General features: G+C 40.0%; 1 protein-coding gene across 3 annotated transcripts in view; it reads left to right on the top strand.

The window, feature by feature from the left end:
• LOC140476295 (gamma-aminobutyric acid receptor subunit beta-1-like) overlaps positions 1 to 21249 on the top strand; it is a 302418-nt gene that overhangs the window by 193152 nt on the left and 88017 nt on the right. For all 3 annotated transcript variants that reach the window (XM_072568689.1, XM_072568699.1, XM_072568680.1), the window contains one exon: positions 10558 to 10640. In XM_072568689.1, the coding sequence (XP_072424790.1) occupies positions 10558 to 10640 (83 nt within the window). The remainder of the gene's footprint in view (positions 1 to 10557; positions 10641 to 21249) is intronic.

The raw sequence follows: 21249 nt of genomic DNA on the forward strand, positions 1-21249 counted from the left end.
GTCAATGTTTCAGGCATAAACCTTTCATCAGGAATGAGGGTTGTGGGCTAAGGGATAAATGGGATGGGGATGGGGATGGGGATGGGGATGGGGATGGGGATGGGGGCAAGGTAGATGGGAATGCAATAGGGTAGATGAAGATGGGGTGAAAGTGATAGGTCAGAGAGGAGGGTGGAGCAGATAGATGGGAAGGAAGATGGACAGGTAGGGCCGTTCAAGAAGGTGGTGCCAATTTAGAAGGTTGGGACTGGAATAGGTGGGACGAGGGGAAGTGGGGAAACCGGTGAGATCTACATTGATCCTGTGTGTTTGAAGGGTCCCAAGGCGGAAGATGAGGAGTTCTTCCTCCAGGTGTCTGGTGGTTAGGGTTTGGCGATGGATGAGGAGCTATTGGTCTGGGGCTTTAGTGGGACCACACTTGGGGTATTGTGTGCAGTTTTGGTCTTCTTTTCTGAGGAAGGACATTATGACTTTAGAGAGTATGCAACGAAGATTTACCAGGCTGATTCTTGGACTCACGTATGAAGTGAGATTTGATCAGTTCAGACTATATTCACTGAAGATTAGAAGAATGTGGGGGATTCTCAATAAAACTCTAACAGCACTAGGCAGGTAAATGCAGGATGTTCCCAATGACTGGGCAATCCAGAGCCAAGGATCACAGTCTGAGCATATAAGGTAGGCCATTTCACACTGGGATGAGAAGAAGTTTCTAATGCCAAAACATTGATTAATTTCAAGAAGAGTTTAAATATAGCTCTTAGCACTAAAAAATCAAAGGCTATTGGGAGAAAGTGGAAGCAGGATGCTGAATTGAAAAATCAGCCATGATCATAGTGGATGGTGGAGCAGACTGAAGGGGGTCACACGGCCTTTTCCTGTTCTTACTTTGCATGCTTTTATGTTTCTATTGTCTATTTGTCAGAATTTTACTTACTCATTTGCTCACTGAGCTGTAGGTTTGATATCCAGACATTTCATTACCTGGCTAGTTAACATCAACAGCGGCAACCTCCAAGTGAAATGAAGCGAAGCTGTTGTCCCCTGCTTTCTATTTATATCTTTCTCTTGGACGGGGTTCCTGGAGTTTGTGGTGATGTCATTTCCTGTTTCCATGAAGAAGTTTCTCCTCATCTCTGTCCTAAATGGCCTACCCCTTATTTTTAAGCTGTGTCCTCTGGTTCGGGACTCATCCATCAGTGAAAACATGCTTCCTGCCTCCAGAGTGTCCAATCCTTTAATAATCTTATATGTCTCAATCAGATCCCCTTCAGTCTTCTAAACTCAAGGATATATATATGCCCAGTCACTCCAATCTTTCAACATAAGATAGTCCCACCATTCCAGGAATTGACCTTGTGAACCTACGCTGCACTCCCTCAATAGCCAGAATGTCTTTCCTCAAATTTGGAGACCAGAACTGCACACAATATTCCAGGTGTGGTCTCACCAGGGCCCTGTACAGCTGCAGAAGAACCTCTTTGCTTCTGTACTCAATCCCTCTTGTTATGAAGGCCAGCATGCTATTAGCTTTCTTCACTACCTGCTGTACCTGCATGCTTACCTTCATTGACTGATGTACAAGAAAACCCAGATCTCTTTGTACTGCCCCTTTACCTAACTTGACTCCATTTAGGTAGTAATCTGCCTTCCTGTTCTTGACACCAAAGTGGAGAACCATACATTTATCCACATTAAACTGCATCTGCTATGCATCTGACCACTCACCTAACCTGTCCAAGTCACCTTGTAATCTCCTAACATCCTCCTCACATTGCACGCTGCCACCCAGCTTTGTATCATCAACAAATTTGCTAATGTTACTATTAATACCACCTTCTATATCATTAATATATATTGTAAAAAGCTGTAAAAATACATTTCGGAGGAAGTTTGCTACATTGATACCTGGAATGAGTGGGTAATTTTGTGAGGATAGACTGAACTTGCTGGAGTTGTCTAAAAACATTTTATCACATTTGTAAGGCTTGACCTCCCTCTAACAAAACCATGCTGACCTTTCCTGATCAAAACTTGCCTCTCCAAGGGTAAATAAATTCTGTCCTTCCAAAATATTTTGCAATAATGTCTCTAGTACTGACTTGAGACTCACTGGTTAGGCCTAGAACACTATGCTGAGGTACTGCAGAGATGTCCTGGAGCTGAGATTACTGACCTCCAACAATCACAACCATTTTCATATATGCCAGGTATGACTCCAACCAGTGGAGAGTTTGCCCCCTGATACTCATTGATTCCAGTTTTGCAAGGGTTCTTTGAAAGCATACTAAGTTGAATGTGACCTTGATGTCAATGGCTATAACTCTCACCTCACCTCTGGAATTTCGCTATTTTGTCCATGTTTGAATGAAGATTGTAATGAGCTCAGGAGATGAATGGACCTGGTGGAACCCAAACTGGGTGTCACTGAGCAGGTTATTGCTGAGCTGCTTGATAGGACTATTGGTGACCCCTTCCATCACTTTACTGATGATCAAGAGTAGACTGATGTGGCAATAATTGGCTGGGTTGAATTTGTTGAATACCACCCTTTTGTGTCCAGCAAATACCTGGGCAATTGTTGGGTAGATGCCAGTGTTGCAACTGTATAGGAAGAGCTTGGGTAAGAGTGTGGTGAATTCTGGAGCATAATCTTCAGTACTATTGCTGGAATTTGTCAGGGCCTATATCTTCTCCAACAATTTCTTGATTTCATGTGGAGTAAATTGAATATCTGTAATGCTGGGTACCACTGGAGCAGTCCATGATGGATCATCCACTTATCAGTTCTGCGAATGCTTCAGTCTTATCCTTTGTACTGATGTTCTGGGTTCTGCCAATATTGAGGATAGGAATATTTGTGGATTCTTCTCTTCCAGTGATTTGTTTAATTTTCCACCATGATTCACAACTGGGTGTGGCAGGATTTCAGAGCTTGGTATGATCCATTGGCTGTGGGATCACTTAGCTCAGCTTATCACTTGCTACTTATCTTGTTTGGCGTGCAAGTAGTCCTGTTTGGTAGCTACTCTAGAGTGACGTCTTGTTTTTAGTTATGCCTGGTACTGGTCCTGGTCCTGGCATGTCCTCCCACTCTGTGCATTAAACGAGGGTTGATCCCCTTGTTTGATGATAGTGGTTGACTGGGGAATATGCCAGGCCATGAGGTTACAGATCATACTGAAGTACAATTCTGCTGCTGCCAGTGACCCACAACATCTCATGGATGCCTTACACACATTTGGCCTGATGTTACGAGACTTCATTGTGTCTGACTTAATTAGATTAGATTACTTACAGTGTGAAACAGGCCCTTCGGCCAAAAAGGTCCACACCGACCCTCTGAAGAGCAACCCACCCAGACCCATTCCCCTGCACCTAACACTTCAGGCAATTTAACATGGTCAACTCACCTAACCTGCACATCTTTGTGACTGTGGGAGGAAACCGGAGCACCCAGAGGAAACCCACGCTGACACAGGGAGAATGTACAAACTCCACACAGATAGTTGCCCAAGGCAGGAATTGAACCCAGGTCTCTGGTACTGTAAGACAGCAGTGCTAACCACTGTGCCGCCCCTGTTGCATGGTTCTAGGGCTATTAACTCCTGACTGCATACAACTAGAGCAGACAATGTGAGTCAAATGGTTTCCTTCTGCATTAAAATAGTTCTGTAGTTCCATGCAGCCAACTCTGCTGAGTCTGCCTTACTAGCGAGACAGAACATCCCATGGAATGTTAACATAATAGAGTAAGAGTCTCTGGAATTTGCTGTGCAATATTATTCTATGAGTATGACCATATCAAGTTGTTTATTTGTCTGATATGTCTTTCAATTTTGGCATAAGTCACCAGGTGTTTGTTAGGAGGATTGTGCTGCTTGTGCCCTTGTGGTATTCTGATGCCTCCTTAGTTTTATTCTAATTGGAATTCCTTGTAGTGACTTGATGCAACTGAGTGGCTCAGTGACCTTTTAAATAAGCAATCAATAGTAAATGACATTCTTGTGGGTGTGGAGAGATATGTCAGCCAGATTGGAGATCGGGTAGGAACAGCAGGTCTCCTTCCCGAAACTCCAGCTCCAGCTCCAGAGTTAACATTAGAAGGGAGGATTGACAATCACTTTACTGCAGAGCTAAATAGTAATCTGTCTTAACACAATTTAATTCAAAACCCATTGTGTTAAATTAACACTGTCCCTTAGCAGAATGCTATGACACCCAAACATTTATCTCTCGCTCTAAAAGTGCTAAACAAAAAGTTTAGACTGTGAAGGGCTTGCTCAATGGCAAACATTTTAAATTTTTGAGCAAGTCTATTCCTGCTGCAAAGTATATATCCTTGCAGTAATGTCTATTATGATTATTTAGAAGGCAATCTATTAAGACATAGTGAATACAATTCAGGATGAATTCTGAGAAGTTAAAGACCCACGGCCTTGCTTGATGGAAGCACAGATCATAGAATTTGGGATGGAAGGCAGCGTGTCTAATTCATCACATTAGCAATTTTCCCTATCATCAGAAATATAGGGAGCATTGAGAATTTGACACACTAATATCCAGCACATACAATGTTCCCTCAAACACAGATTGAGAATTTAGTCTTACACTTATTCCATTATGGCCTTGATCCCAGTATTGTTGTTTGCCCAACATTTTATGTGTAGAGTTTTGCTTCTGCAGGAACCACTTTATCACATGTGGAACACCGCAATATATTTCTCCTCAGAGAGATTAGCAACTAGAAAAAATAATCGATGGAGGTAACTTTCATGGAAAGAAAAATCACCCAGAAAGAACAGTTGGCAACAAATCTTAAACCAGTTTGCCCAAAGTCATAATTATCTTCCACCACAGTGACAAAACAATTCCTTCACAGTTAGTAACTGCTTCACCCAAAAGTCCTATATCCAGCATTTATCAATGATAAAAGGAACACTGGAAATACTTGTAATGCAGCAATGTGGCCAACATCTGGATTCAGTGGATGTTTGTAGTGTGGACTTCTCAACACTGCTACATAATAAAAAAAATCAGATTAGATTCAATGCTAAAGATCCCAGTCCTTGAGTCTAAATTAGAACCATTTAAGAGAGTGGTCGATCCTTCAACAATGTAATCTGACAAACTCTCCTGATTTCAGAGGAATGCAAGGATGCCTGTCTAAAGGAGAAGCAACTGCAATTGCTTATCTGTTTAAATTGTCTCTGAAACCAAAGCTGTTAAAAGTGATTGGGCAATAAAGATTATGCTTCTTTTCAAGCAGAGATCAAAGTCGGAGACTGAAATTACAGATTAGCATCGCTACTACTTCATTTGTCAAACTGCATGGAAAGCATGTTAGACAAGAAACTCGAACAATATATTGTAACAGTCTGCTGGCTGCTTGCTCATGGAATATTTCCAGGCCATCCAATTAGATATTGCATCCAGGGTTTTTCTGTGAATCTTGGTGTGTGTCAACAGTAATACTTCTTGATAAATGGATGTTTATCTTATCATAGCAAGTATACACAGCGGCTCTCAGAAAAGTTGTCCTGAGCATAGTTACTCTTAGCTATCTCGGTGACCTATTGTATGTCCTTAAAAATGATAACAAGAACAGAAAATGCTGGAAGTATTCAGCAGTCAGCAAGCATAGAGAATCTATATAAAACATTGTAGGTGTGAACCCATCTCTAAAATTCACTTTGATGTATTCTTTCATGGGATCTGGGCATTGTTGGCATCATTTGTTGCTCACCTCTCATTGCCTTTGATGTGAGTGACTTCCTAAGCCATTTCAGAGGGCATTGAAGTATGAATCCCCTTGAAGGGTTTAAAGAGATTGCACCTTTAGTATTAACTCTAGAGATGCTGTCTGCAATGCTGAGTACTTCCAGCATTTTCTGTTTTTATTTCAGATTTCTGGAATCTGAATATCTTTCTGCCTTTAAAAATTGACATTTGTTTATTTTCTCTGCAGTGTTTTTCACTCTTTAGGCTACATTTGGGTATAAAGTGAATCAGCCCAGGGACACAGTAATAGAATTGGGCAACAAAGTCTATTAAGTATTTAAAAAAATCCAAATAACTCTGTCAGTAATGTTGGACTGTATTTATGTGCTCCAGTTTCCTTCTTGATAACGTACCAAACATTCATTAGTTATAGATACCGGCTTCTGTTCCAAAGGAATCAAATTAGAGGTACGCCAAGGAAAACAGGTAGCTGGGTGAGTCAATAGAAGAGGAAGCATCCCTGAAAGAGTCTAATCCTGCATGTTACTGTTAGCAACATCACTACCCATCAAAATCACTACAATCACTGCACTCGATGAAGTTGGCCAATCCATATATCATCTGAAACACAACAGGGCTGTAACTGCGGTGCCAGATCTCTACAAGCTCATTACCAGGCTAACAGATTTGCTATCACTTAAACCAGATCTCTACACACATGCCAAAAACCCAAAAGCTACTGCAGCTGAATTTTAATTTCTGGAATCAATCCACCACAAAATGGTGATGACAAATCTTCAAAACGTCGGAATCCCAGTTTCCAGCCTTTTCCAAGCCACAGATCATCTCCAGCTTACATTTCAGAAACAAATCCACATTACAGCTTTATTTACTGTCAGATGCTAATGCATAACAAAAACTGCACCAGGATTTTAGTTTTAAGCTATCTAGTGATTCATGTGAGTGTGGCGTTGATAATCCGGTGTGTGTTCTCTATTTCTGTGTTTTTAATGATTACAAAGATGTCATCCACATATCTGACCCAGAGTTTGGGTTGAATTTGTGGTAAGACTGTTTGTTCTGATCTTTGCATTACCGCTTCTGCTATGAGTCCAGAGATTGGTGAGCCCATGGGTGTGCCGTTGATTTGTTCATATATTTGGTTGTTAAATGTGAAGTGTGTTGTGAGGCACAGGTCCAGTAGTTTGAGTATGCTGTCTTTGTTGATAGGTTCAACGTCCTGTTGTCTGTTCTGTACGTCCAACAGGTTGGCTACTGTTTCTCTGGCTAGGGTTTTGTCAATAGAGGTGAACAGTGCCGTTACATCGAATGAGACCATGGTTTCTTCCTTGTCTCTGAGTATATTTCTGATGATGTCCAAGAATTCCTGTGTTGATTGTATAGATTGTCTGGATCTGCTGATCAGGTGTTTCAGTTTCTGCTGTAGTTCTTTAGCCAGTTTGTGTGATGGTGTCCCTGGTAGTGACATTATGGGTCTGAGTGGGATGTCTGGTTTGTGCACTTTAGGTAGTCCATAGAATCTGGGGGTGTTGTTGCTTTCAGGTTTCATTCTTTGTAGGTCAAACCTGGTTATCTGTCCGTTTTTTTGTAGGTTCCTCAGTGTGTTGTTTATCCTATTGGTGAGCTGTGGGGTGGGGTCAAACTCCCTCTTTTGGTAGGTGTTGGTATCTGCAAGTAGTCATTGTGCTTTCTGGATGTAGTCTGCTTTGTCCAGGATGCCTTTGTCTGCTGGTAGTATAATTATGTTCTTATCGTTTCTTAGTGATTTTAGTGCTTCCCTCTCCTTGGTGTTGAGGTTATGTGTTTGTCTTTTCCTTGTTATCAGGGGTACGATACTTTGTCTCACTGTTTGTTGTGTCTCTTCTGTCAGTCCATTGTTCCTGAGTGTGCATTCTAGTGCTGCTAGGAAGTCTGCTGTCTTGGCGTCCCTGTGGTTGTAGTTGAGTCCCTTGGCCGGTATTGTTCTTTCCGTGTCTGTGAGTTGTCTGTGGCAGAGGTTTCTAACCCAGGTGTGTGTTGTGGTGTCCTCTCTGTTGTGTGTTAGTTTGGCCATTTTTTCTTTTAGTGCCGTTTTTTTGCGGTGTGTGGTCCTGTTCTGTCCTATGGTGATGGCCTGTTCTATCGTCTGGGTCCATTCCTGATTGGTGGTTTTTGAAATTAACGATTTTTGGCCCGCAATTTCTTGTCTGTATTTGTGAAGTCTATTGTGAGCGTCTGTAATCATTACCTGGATCATCCTGAATCCATTCTGTTTAGCTGTGTCCCTGGCTTGTGGTTTGTTGACTGGTGGTCTGTATCTGACACATGGTGGAAGGATTTGATTCTTTCGGCATTCATGCAGGAATCTGAGTTGTTCATATGTGGCGCTTAGGCGGTTGGCACAGGATTCCCATTTCCTGGCTTGTCTGAGCGTCTCGCGCCCGTTGGTGTTCAAAGTTTGTGAGAAGATTTGTAGCTCGGGTGCTCGTTGTTGTGGTTCTGTTCGCCGAGCTGGGAATTTGTGTTGCAGATGTTTCGTCCCCTGTCTAGGTGACATCCTCAGTGCTTGGGAGCCTCCTGTGAAGCGCTTCTGTGATCTTTCCTAGCCACGAAACGACATGACCAGCTATCCTTAGTAGCCACACCCGCAGATGACAAGCAACATGAATTCGACTGAGACAACACTACTATTATAGGACAAGCCAAACAGAGAACAGCCAGGGAATTCCTAGAGGCATGGCACTCATCCACAGATTCAATCAATAAGCACATTGACCTGGACCCAATATACTGACACTGCAACGGACAGCTGGAACTGACAACCGGAAGCGGCAGATTCAAACCACTACAAATGCCGGAGGAAAGATCACAGAAGCGCTTCACAGGAGGCTCCCAAGGACTGAGGATGTCACCTAGACAGGGGACGAAACGTCTGCAACACAAATTCCCAGCTCGGCGAACAGAACCACAACAGCTTAACATATCAGCTCTTATCAATTCCTTGCTACATTTCACTTCCTTTCCATTTAAATTTTACTTGATATCTGCTTGGTATCAACATAACTGATACCAATTGTTCCCAAGTGTGTGTCTGTGTGCGTGTCAGATATGATACATATCATTTACATACGACATATACATTCACATGTAGTCTAGAAAGAAAGTCAGTGCCATAACATTCCAAACAACTTAAGGAGGAACAATTGGCCTTTATTAACAGAGATGTAGGAGGATTTGAGGAGCCCAGTACCTGGTAAACAACTTGCCAAAGTTAGAGAAATGGAGACTCTGCTGAACTTAAGAGCTTAATGGCAGAGCCTCAAGTGAATATGTGCAGATTCCCACACAACATCTGGTCTACTTGTATAGGTAATAAATAGGCTCCTGTGGCTATGGTCCCCACTAGTCAATTGGGGATTGTGGAGGAGGAAGCTTTGGGGTACAATTGAGGGGGAGGTGGTGCCCTAATGATATTATCACTAGATATTACACCAGGGATCCAGGTAATACTCTGGGTTCAAAATCTTGCCATGGCAGATGATGAAATTTGAATTCAATTTAAAAAAATCTGTGTTATGAATCTAATGATGGCTGTTGCTGATTGTCAGGAAAAATCCACCTAGTTCACTAATGTCCCTGAAGATGGAAATCTGCCTGGTCTGACCTACATGTGACTCCAGACCCACAGCAATGTGGTTCACTCTCAACTGCCCTCTAGACAATTAGGATGGACAATAAATACTGGCCCAACCAGCAAAGTCCACGTCCTGTGAATGAATAAAAATGAGAGGTATGAGGGTGGATGATAAATCTGCCAACAATCGGGTTGAAGGACAAGGAAGGCCTTGAGGCATGCAATTAACATTGTTTGTTCTAAGTCAGTCAGATATTAAGGCAGAAGTTGGGAGGAGAAACGTTTGGTGTGGCATTTTGATAGCCAAGAGGAGGTAGGAGCACCTGAAACCAAGAGGCCTAAAGACTACTTACAGCACCTGAGAAGTTTGCTCCTGTTTTTCCTGACATGCCAGGAGTTCTAAAAGGAACATTACTTCCTCCCTTCCTCAGATCCTGAGAAACACGCACTCGGCCTTGTTATCACATGGTCTGCTATTACACGTGACCTATTGTTAGCCACTAACACTCCCCATTTAGCAGCTATTCATTCTCCTCCATGTCTGAGGAAGGGTGACTTGACCTGAAATGGTAACTGATTTCTTTTCACAGATGCTGCCAGACCTACTGAGCTCTTGCAGCAATTTCTGTTTTTATCTCTTTAAGTACCTTGGAAAGTTGGACTCTCCACCTTGGATCTGTTGCCAGGCATCCAACAACATAAGCCTCTTTGTGAATCTCTAGCACTCTGACTCCATAATACCAATAATGACATCTTTGAATTTAATCTGGGCCCCACTAGCCTTCCACAGGAATCTAATGGATGGCCTAAACCAGTGCAGTATAATTAACAGGCCAGCGATGTCAGCGGTTTGCTTGATCCTAAGAGTTTAAGTTTCACTTTTCCAAAAGTTCGAGAGTGTAGGAGATTATAAAATTGAAGGCAGCATTTCTCGTGTGGTTAATAGGTATGAAATATAAATTTAACATAGCTACCACCCACTGTCAGAACAGCACCTGTTCTTTATTGCCTTATTCCACAACTATGATGAAATCTCTTGGCCTTAGGTGGTATACTAAGCTCTTGTGTAGATTTATCCAAAGAGTATTGTGAGGGGTGATAGTGCAGTCATGATATGGCCAAACAAAATAGCAATAAATAATCAATGCTGCTGGAAGGTTTATCAAAAACTCTTTAAAACGTATTATATTCTTCTCTTGCAGAATCACAACGACAGCAGCATGTATGATGGATCTGAGGAGGTACCCCTTGGATGAGCAAAACTGCACACTTGAAATAGAAAGCTGTAAGTTTTCTAATAGGGTTCTTTGTTCTCATTGTAACGTAGTAATGATTGAGATCAAGTTGTGGTGTTGTGATGACAAACTACTTAACTAATACCTAGCTCATTGAAAACCATATGTTAATACTTACCACATTTCTGGTCTGAAGCCATGGTACTAGCAGATTTGTTCAGAAAGCTGTATCTTAGATGACACTTGTTCAGTCCTTGCCAAGCTCAAAATGCTGAGCAGATGCAAGATATAGAATTAGCTAAAGTTCAAATCCAGCACATACACGGCTGTGCACAGGTTTCACAGTCTGGGAAGACATAAAACACATTTTAAAAACATCAAATTAACTTAATTTACGAGCACTTCTTTTTACCTTTCCTCAGTAGTTGAACATTAGGCATTAGACACAGCACTTCAAAATATTGTAGTGCCTGTCCATCATATGAAAAGTCACAGTCCTAATCATCAATGATAGATAAATCTCTCAGTGCAGGGCAACAGTTTTATAACAGCAAAATTCAATAAGCCACCCATTTCAGCACACATGGACAAGAGTAGGCTATTCAGCCCCTTAGACATATTCTGTCATTCAATTTGATCATGTAGCTAAACTAGATTTAATTTCTTTTACTCCATATCTCTTAATGCACTAAACTAACCAATCCCAGCCTTGAACATTTCAATTATTTTATTATCCACAGCCTTTTCAAGAAAGAGTCCTAGATTTTCTCTACATTTTGAGTGAAACCATGTTTTCAGATTTCACATCCAGGTGAACAAGCTCTGATTTTGGTGTGAACATCACAAAAAGAAGAAATACTTTCACTGTATCTATGCTATAAAATCCATTTATCATTTTGGTCGAAAGAACATAGAAAGACGGTATAATGTCAAGATTAATGGGATAAAGGAGCAGGACAACCAAGACGTTTATATATATGCATATATATAAAAATAGAAGATGACAGGACATATTGAGTAAATTTAAATAAAGAACACAGGATCCTAGTTTTATAAATAAAGGCATTCAGTACCAAAGCAAGTAAGTTTTGATGATCATGTATAAAGCATTGGTTTCACTTAAACTGATAATTGTGCCTAGTTCTAGGAATTACACTTTAGGAAGGAGATGAAGGCATTTGAAAGAATTCAGAAAAAAATAATGAGACTGCTTACCAGAGATGTTGAATTCCAGTTATGTAGATAGATTGAAAAACCTGGGAACAGTAAGGTTTGTCAGATGTATTCAACAACTTAACAGGTTTGTACACAGTAGATAGGAAGAAACCATTCCCAGTAACAGGATTAAGAACCAGAGGACGCTGATTGATAAAAGAAGCAATGGTAACATTAAAACATCAAATTAACTTAATTTACGAGCACTTCTTTTTACCTTTCCTCAGTAGTTGAACATTAGGCATTAGACACAGCACTTCAAAATATTGTAGTGCCTGTCCATCATATGAAAAGTCACAGTCCTAATCATCAATGATAGATAAATCAGAAAAGGCAGGAATTAGACTGAATAAGTTGTTTTTGTTCATTCATTTATGGGATGTGAGCATCACTGGCTAGACCAGCATTTCTTGCATTTCCCTGAAGGGAGCTGCCTTTTTGAACTGCTGCAAGTCCTTCAGCTATAGAGACACCTATAGTGCTATTAGGAAGACAGCTCCAAGGTTCTGACAGTGAAGCAATGACTATGGTAGAACAGCAATATATTTCCAACTCAGGATGGTACATGACTTGGAAGGAACTTACAGTTAGTAGTGATGTTCCCACGTATCAGCTGCCCTTGTCCTTTTAAGTAGTAGAGTGCATGGTTTTAGAAAGATAATAGATGTGATGTCAATCAAGCAGACTGCTTTCTCATGGATGGTATCAAGCTTCTTGAGTATTGTTGGAGCTGTATTTATCCAATGGGGAATAATCCATCATCATCCCGATTTATGCCTTGTAGATGATGGTCAGGCTTTGGGGATAGAGGAGGAGAGTTATTCACTGCAGAATTCTAAGCCTCTGACCTGGTCTTATAGCCATTGTATTTATCTGGCAAATCCATTCGGTTTCTAGTAATTCCCAGGATAGTGGGAGATTCAATGATATCAATGTCATTGAATGTCAATTGAAATAGAGGCATATAATGTTTTCCAGGAGGGGAAAGGCTTTGAAAGTCTGAACCACAAAGAAACTTAGGAGTCCAAGTTCAGGATTCTCTTAAGATTAACATGCATGCTCAGTTGGTTGTTCGGAAGGAAAATGAAATGTTAGTATTCATTTAAAGAGGGCTAGAATACAAGAGCAGGGACATACTGCTGAGGCTGTATGTCACTCTGGCCAGACGGCGTTTAGGATATTGTGAGCAGTTTTTGGCTTCGTATCTAAGGCATTATATTGGTATAGGAGGGGGTCCAGAGGAGGTTTACAAGAATGATCCCGGGGTTGAAGGGTTTCTCATATAAGGAGCAGTTGAAGACTCTGGGACTGCATTCAATAAAGTTTAGAAGGATGAGGGGAGAGCTCGTTGGAACTAACAAAATACAGTTAGACCTGGAGAGAGTGGATTTGGAGAAGATATTTCCTCGAGGGGGAGAGACTAGGGCCCAAGGCCACAGCAGTTCAGGCAGCATCCAAGTAGCTTCGAAATCGACGTTTCGGGCAAAAGCCCTTCATCAGGAATAAAGGCAGTGAGCCTGAAACTTGGAGAGATAAGCTAGAGGAGGGTGGGGGTGGGGAGAAAGTAGCATAGAGTACAATGGGTGAGTGGGGGAGGGGATGAAGGTGATAGGTCAGGGAGAGGAGGGTGGAGTGCCTCAGAGTGAACGGACAACTCTTTCAAACTAAGATGCGGAGGTATTTCTTCAGCTATAAGGTGGTGAATCTGTGGAAATCATTGCCACACAAGGCTGTGGAGGACAAGTCATTGAATGCACTTAAGACAGAGATACATAGATTCCTGATTAGTAATGAGATCAAGAGATACAGGGAGAAGGCAGAAGAATGACATTGAAAAAGCATATCAGCCATGATTGAATGGCAGAGCAGAATCAATGGCCTAATTCTGCTCCTTTATTGGATAGCCAAATGGTATAATTAAATAATATCTTTCATATACCTTCTTAACCTAATCCATCTACCCAGTCACCTTCAGGTATCTTTGTCCTATACTCCAAAGACCCCCTGATCTTTGAAATCAATTAGTATATCATTGTTGATTATGTACTTTATTGTTTTTTTTGTCTTCCCTAAATACATTACATCACATCTTTTCAGACTGAATTCCATTTGACTATTCCATTAATATCTTCCTGCAGTCTACAACTTTCATTCGACATTATCAACCATGCTCCCTTTTTTTTATATTAAGTACATTTACATATTGATTATGGAGGAGATGATGTAATTGAGGTGTTAATGATAATCAAAGGAGTTAGTAAGATAGATACAGAGAGAGGAGGGCATGGATGAGAGCATGAAGAGAGTGGTAGAAGAGCACAGGATGGGTGAACTGAGAATGGAGAAGAGACAGTGAGGGGACAGGAGATGATGCACAAATGACATGAGTTAGTGGAGGAGATAGAGCAGCCAGAATTGTTGGAGGAGTCAGAGATGAAGGGATAATCAAAAGATATTTTCATTGAAGAGTGTTAGAAAAAGATGCTCATTGAGGATGGAATGCAATAGATTGCCAATTAGGACAGCAAAAATGAAAATAAAATGCCTTTCTTTACCAATTAATCCACCTTGTCGAAGCAAATGCATTGGTACAGTGCCACCCAGTGACGCTTATTAGGAATTGTAGTGAGACTCTAAATAAACAGATTAATAGTATTTGGTTGATTGACAGTCACATAACATCAGACAGCCTCACAAAGTGAATGGATTACATAAGATTTTACTCATAGTTGCCACCACAGGCAGAATACTATGCTTTGCATTCTTTCAATCACAATAAAGGTATTAAACTAAAGAAACAAAAAGTAATACAGGAGTCAGAATAAAAGAGAATGTGTTGTTTTTCCTCACTTGATGTTACTTCAATAATTTCATTAAACCACGTGTTGAGTTTTGAAACCTGCTGATTATTTCTATCACCAGACAGTTAGATAAGTTCAAAACTAATTGTATATAATTGTATCTATTTTTTCATGGCAGAAGTGAATCAATATATTAACGTGACGTTAACAGACCAAAGATATCAATACACCTCTAAGGGACATACTCTTCATTTTATCACTATATGCGACATGACAGCATAAAGGTCTTAGACACCATCTTTCATGGGATCATTTGAAGCATGCTACTATTTTGTAAATAAATAGCTGAATATCAGCCCAGTCACATCTGTATCTATGAATATAGTAACTGTCCATAATAGTCAGTTGTAACAAGCGTCTGATGAATCCTTCAATACCATGTAATCCATGCTCATATCCTTAACTTATGAGGGACAACATAAGCATTGTAACGGCAAGATACCCTGCTGGAGGCAAACCCACTTCGCAAAAGATAAGCTGTATCTAAAGCAAAAATTACATTTAGCACAAACCAAGTTTTCATGACCTTCTCCTGAAAAGCCCACTAGAGTTCATCAGTGAAAAAATAAATAGTTCTGCATGGATTTGTAACTGATTTTTCAGTTAAAATGGGCTATGAAGACCTAGTGTACTAGACACTCATTACAAATGATTTTTTTGTGATAGATCCTTTTCAGCTATATTAACAAAACCAATTACCACTCTTAAATATATCAAATAATATTTTACAATTCAATCAAACAAGATTACGTTCTAAAGTACTGCCCAATTAGGCTAATTCACAAATGGTTTTATGCACACAACTATGCAAATATGTTGTCATGAATTCAAATCAGAAAACTGATGCAACTTTGAGCTTAATTTTGCTGTCAATATCTAAAATAGACCATAAAGCATTTATGGAGAAAGAAACAGTGAATTGGAATTTTGCTTGTGATTGGGAATTCAACACTGTGATCATTCCTGGGTCCTGATTCCGAATGGTGTTGGTATGACACAACATAGACCATAGAACAGTATAGCACAAAAACAGGCCCCTCAACCCACCCAGCCTACACAGATGCATATCGCCTTTCCAAAGCAAAAAACTTTTGCCTCTACATGATCCATGTCCCTCTGTTCTCTGCCTATTCATGCATTTGTCAAAATATCTCTTAAATATTGCTATCCTATCTGCTTGTACCACCTCCTCCAGCAATGCATTCCAGGCACTTACCACCTGTGTAAAAAAAAACCTGCCTCTCATGTCTCCTTTAAACTTTCCACCTTTTACCTTTAACTTACATCCCCAGGTAATGGTAATTTCTATCCTGGGAAAAATATTCTGACTATCCATTCTATCCATGCCTCTCATAATTTTGGTAAATTCTATCAGGTTGCCCCATAGCCTCCAATGTTCAAGTGAAAATAAACCAAGTTTGTCCAATCTCTGCTCATTGCTAATTCCCTCCAAACTAGGCAATATCCTGGTAAACTTTTTCTATGCCCTCTCCAAAACCTTTATATTCTTGTAACAGTGTGGAGACCAGAACTGTACACAGTATTTCAAACATGGCTAAATTAAAGTTCTGTACAGCTGCAAAATGACTTGCCATTTTTTATACTGTGTGCCCCAAATGATGAAGATAAATGTGCTACATTTTTTTTGACCATGTTATCCACTTGTGTTGCCACTTTCAAGGAACTGTGAACCTATATGCCTAGATTCCTCCGTATAATAATGCTTTTAAGTATTCTGCCAGTTACTATATACTTCCCTCCTGTATTAGACCTTCAAAACACATAACCTTGCATTTGTCCTGATTAAATTCCATCTGCCATTTCGCCACTCAACTTTCCAACTGATCTATGTCCTGTTGTACCCATTGACAATTTTCCTTACTATCTGCAGTTTCCCAATCTTTATGACATCTTAAAACATACTGATCAGATCACTTATATTCACATCCAAATCGTGTCCAAATGTTACAAACAATAGGGGTCTCTACACTGATCCCTGCAGAACACCAGTGGTCACAGATCTCCAGTCAAAAAACAACTTGGTGAGTTTTGAGAAGATTTGTAGCTCAGGTTGAGGTTTTGGATGTAGATTTGCTTGCTGAGCTAGAAGGTTCATCTCCAGACGTTTCGTTACCCTACTAGGTAACATCTTCAGTGGGCCTCAGGCAAAGCAATGCTGAAAATTCCTGCTTTCAATTTATATGTTTGGGTTTCTTTGGGTTAGTGATGTCATTTCCTGTGGTGAAGTCACTTCCTGATCCTTTTCTCAGGGGGTGGTAGATGGGGTCTAACTCGATGTGTTTGTCGATAGAGTTCCGCTTGGAATGCCATGCTTCTAGGAATTCTCATGCATGTCTTTGTTTAGTTTGTCCTAGGATGGATGTGTTGTCGCAGTCAAAGTGGTGTTCTTCTTCATCCGTATATGAGGATACTAGTGAGAGAGGGTCATGTCTTTTTGTGGTTAGTTGGTGTTCATGTATCCTGGTGGCTAGCAAAACAACTCTCTGTCTTCTATGACTAAGCCAGTTCTATATCTACCTTACCAGCTCACTGCAGATCCCATGTGACTTCACCTTATGTATCAACCTGCCATGAGGAACCTTGTCAAATGCCTTGCTAAAGTCCATGTAGACAACATCCACCACCCTGCCCTCATGAATTATCTTTGTCACTTGCTCAAAAAATGCAATCAAGTTTGTGAAACCTGATTTCCTCCACTCAAAACAATGATGCCTATCACTAATCAGTCCATATTATTCCAAATGTGAGTAATTCCTGCCCCTAAGAATCTTCTCCAATAGTTTTCCTACAACTGAAGTAAGGCTCACAAGCCTATAGCTTCCTGGATTATCCCTTTTGCCCATCTTGATCAAAGGAACAACGTTGTCTATTTTAGAGTCTTCTGGAATCTCACTTGTGGCTAAACAGGATACAAAGATACCTGTCAAGGCCCCACAAGCTCTTCCATTATGTCCCTAAGTATCCTGGGATAGATCCCATCAGGCCCTGGGGATTTACCGACCTTAATGCTTTTAAAGACAGCTAAAATACCTTCTTCTTAATATCAATTTGCCCTTGAATATCAACATTCCTAGCCCTAATTTTACCATTATCCATGTCTTTCCACTTAGTGAATACTGATGCAAAGTATTCATTAAGGACCTCATGCACTTCCTCTGCCTCCATGCATAAATTTCCTCCTTTGTTCTGAGTGAATCTACCCTTTCCTCAATTACCCGATTGCTTTTTATGCACATATATAATGCTTTGGGAATCTACGTGATCCTACTTGACAAGGACATTTCATGGCCGCCTTTAGCTCTCCTAATTCCTTGTTTAAGGTTTTCCAGCTTCCTTCATATTCTACAAGGGCCTTGTCTGATTTCAGTTTCCTAAACGTTGAAAATGTTTTCTTTCTTTTTTTGATTATACTTGTCATACTGTCTTGTCATCCAAGGTTCCCAAATCTTGCCATCCTTATATTTCATCCTCACAGGAAGATGTTGATCCTGAGCTTTGTATTACTGGCCTGTGAAAGACTCCAACATGTCAGATCTAGATTATTCTCAAATAGCTGTCCCTGATCTAATTTATCCTATTCTTGCCTAATATTGTTATAGTTAGCCTGTGCACAATTTTCCACTTTCACCTAAAGACCAGTTTTAACATCAAACATAACTATCTTAAAACTTATGGAATTATGATTACTATTCCCCAATTGCTCCCCCACTGAAACTTCAATCATCTGGTTAGGCTCATTCCCCATTACAAAGTCTAGTACAGCCCTTTCTCTAGTTGGACTATCCACATATTTTTTCAGGAAACCCTCCTGAATGCACCTAACAAATTCTGGCCCATCTAAGTCCCAGGCACAACAGGAGTCCTAATCAATATTGGGGAAGTTAAAATCACCCATTACAACAACCCCGATGTTTTTACATCTTTCCATGATCTGCTTACATATCTGTTCCTCTATCTGCCACTGGTTATTGGGAGGCCTATAATATAACCGCACCATAGTATTTGCATATTTCTTATTCCTGAGTTCTACCCATATTGCCTTGCTAGATGCGCCATCCAATATGTCCTCTCCTAGTACAGCTGTGACATTTTCCTTAGTCAATAATGCAACTCCTGCATCCCTTTTACATCCTTCTGTATCACTCCTTAAACATCTAAACTTTGGAACGTTAAGTTGTAATCCTGCCTTCTCTCAACCACATTCCTGTAATGGCTTTCACGTCATAGTCCCAGGTACTAATGCAGACTTTAAATTTATCTGCCTTATCTGTTATACTCCTTGCCTTAAAATAAATGAACTTCAGAATGCCAGTTCATTATCCTGGCCCTGCCTGTTAAGACCATAAGATATAGGAGTAGATTTAGGCCATTTGGCCCATTGAGTTTACTCTGCCATTCAATCATGGTTGATATGTTTCTCAACATTCTGACTTCTTAATTTTTTTGAATGATGATGTTGATTTCTGTTTAAATATTGCTGAATGGTATTATGGCTATCATTCAACTTTGATCATGTAAAAAGATGTATATTTATTTAAATATTTATAAAATTTGAGCAGATTTAGCAGCTTTAACAAATTTATCTCATCTTGGCTTCTCAAATTTTACCTTTTTCTCAATGGAGAAGATGGTGGCTTCCACAATGGGTTCAGCTCTGTCACGAGAACTGCCATTTCATTCTTTATCCTACCACAACCCATATCCTATCAACCACAACTCCAATCTGCAACATTACTTTCGGTTCTTCTGTCAATTTCTATTGATATTGTTGCCACATGAAGGATTGTCATAAAATTCCATAATTAAAGATGCCACTGTTTGTATAAATGAAAAGATGTGACTACAAACGCAGAATCATGCTAAGGCAGAATAGCCTACACACATAAAAAAAGTTCCTATGTAGCCTACGCACTCTACTTAACAGCCTATCTGGCACTACTATGAATTGAAATTGATGAGATCAGAGTGTTACTTCTGGAATGTCGACTTTGATGAGCTTTCTATTCTTCACTGCTAAAGGTTAAATGATGACAGCTGTAAATTCATGAGCAGTATGTGACTTACATACACTTTTCTGTTCGTGTTGTTGTATGGCCAGTTACACTGGGTGAGAAGCAAACAGAACAGGACCTGTGTCCACCTGCCTGATAGAAGCAATTTTCTTGTTACTCAAATGTTTCATTTGTATTTGATAGGGGAAACTAGATAGGTACATGAGGAAATAAAAATAGAAAAATGTGTTGATGAGAATTAAATGGGACAAGGTTTATGTTAAGCATAAATGTGTTGATCTAAAAGGCCTATTTCTCTGTTCTGAATAATGGCTAACACAATATAATACTATCTTAATCGATTCCTTAACATCTTTATGATTTTCAAGGGACTAATGAATCTTGGCTATAAGCAGCCAATATCATTGGGCTGGTTGTCGATATCTGATCTTGTGGGCCATTTCAAATGTATCTCTGCTCAATAACACAGACACCACACCCCACTGACAACCTCAAAAAATCCCACATCACAGCAACTATCAAGTCTAATCCATCTCAAAAAAGATGTAGATTTAAATAGTGCCTTGAAATATCTCCCAAAACATTACACTAGAATCCTTGCCTTATGCAAATTATTGATACTATCAGGGGATTTGTAAAGCTTCACAAACAACAATATGATTCTATGGGGGAAGAAGCTCAGATAGAATCTGTGATCTTCTTCAGATAGAGCTGCAATTCTTTTACATCCACCTGAAAGACAGTCAGAACCTTGGTTACTTTCCATTCTTGGACTGCACGACATTTAATACAGCAGTCCTTCAGTGTTGTAAGGTAGTATGGAAAGGTCCTGAAGTGGGATTTAGACGGACAACTAACTAACTTAAAGGCACGAATACTACCAATTGAGCCAATGGTATTCAGTGACAGGACAAGCAACAACTGGAAAAACAGGGAAGTCTTATTCATTAACATATACATTCTAATATCCTGAAACAATAGTAGCAGCATTCTCTGACCAGGTAAGCTGCCCTCTCTATAATAAGAAATAGTGCATGATACATCGAAAGAAAGGCCAGGAAATAACTTGAAAGTGTAATGTTTTCCGAGTCAATCAAAACTGATATGAAAGTCGATCTTTCTATTCTGACGGTTGCTAGAAATGCACTTATCCTTAACTAAGATCCCTGTTCGCTGGATAATACAACTGTCCTCTTGGTATTCATAAATTTTATATAATGGACATGAAAATGATCTATTTTTGTTTTGTAATTCGAATTAAGCATCCAGTACAAGTATTATGCTCTGAATAAGAAATTATTGCAGTAAATATTCAATTCACTATCCAGGCATAAATCAGATTTTTCAGACTAGCTACCCATTATAGAAACACCCAACCTGGATTTCCACTGATTGGGCAGTGTGTCTGCAATGGACATTTATCTTAGCAGTAAATTGAAAACTTACCCCATATAAATTCTGGTCTGATATTTGCAGGTAGCTAATACGTTACATAACTATGTGGTGCATTAAGATTTTGTTCACTTTCCTCACAAAATATTTTGTAAGCC

Source organism: Chiloscyllium punctatum, chromosome 1 (assembly GCF_047496795.1).
Source record: "Chiloscyllium punctatum isolate Juve2018m chromosome 1, sChiPun1.3, whole genome shotgun sequence".
In the NCBI taxonomy this organism is placed as follows: domain Eukaryota; kingdom Metazoa; phylum Chordata; class Chondrichthyes; order Orectolobiformes; family Hemiscylliidae; genus Chiloscyllium; species Chiloscyllium punctatum.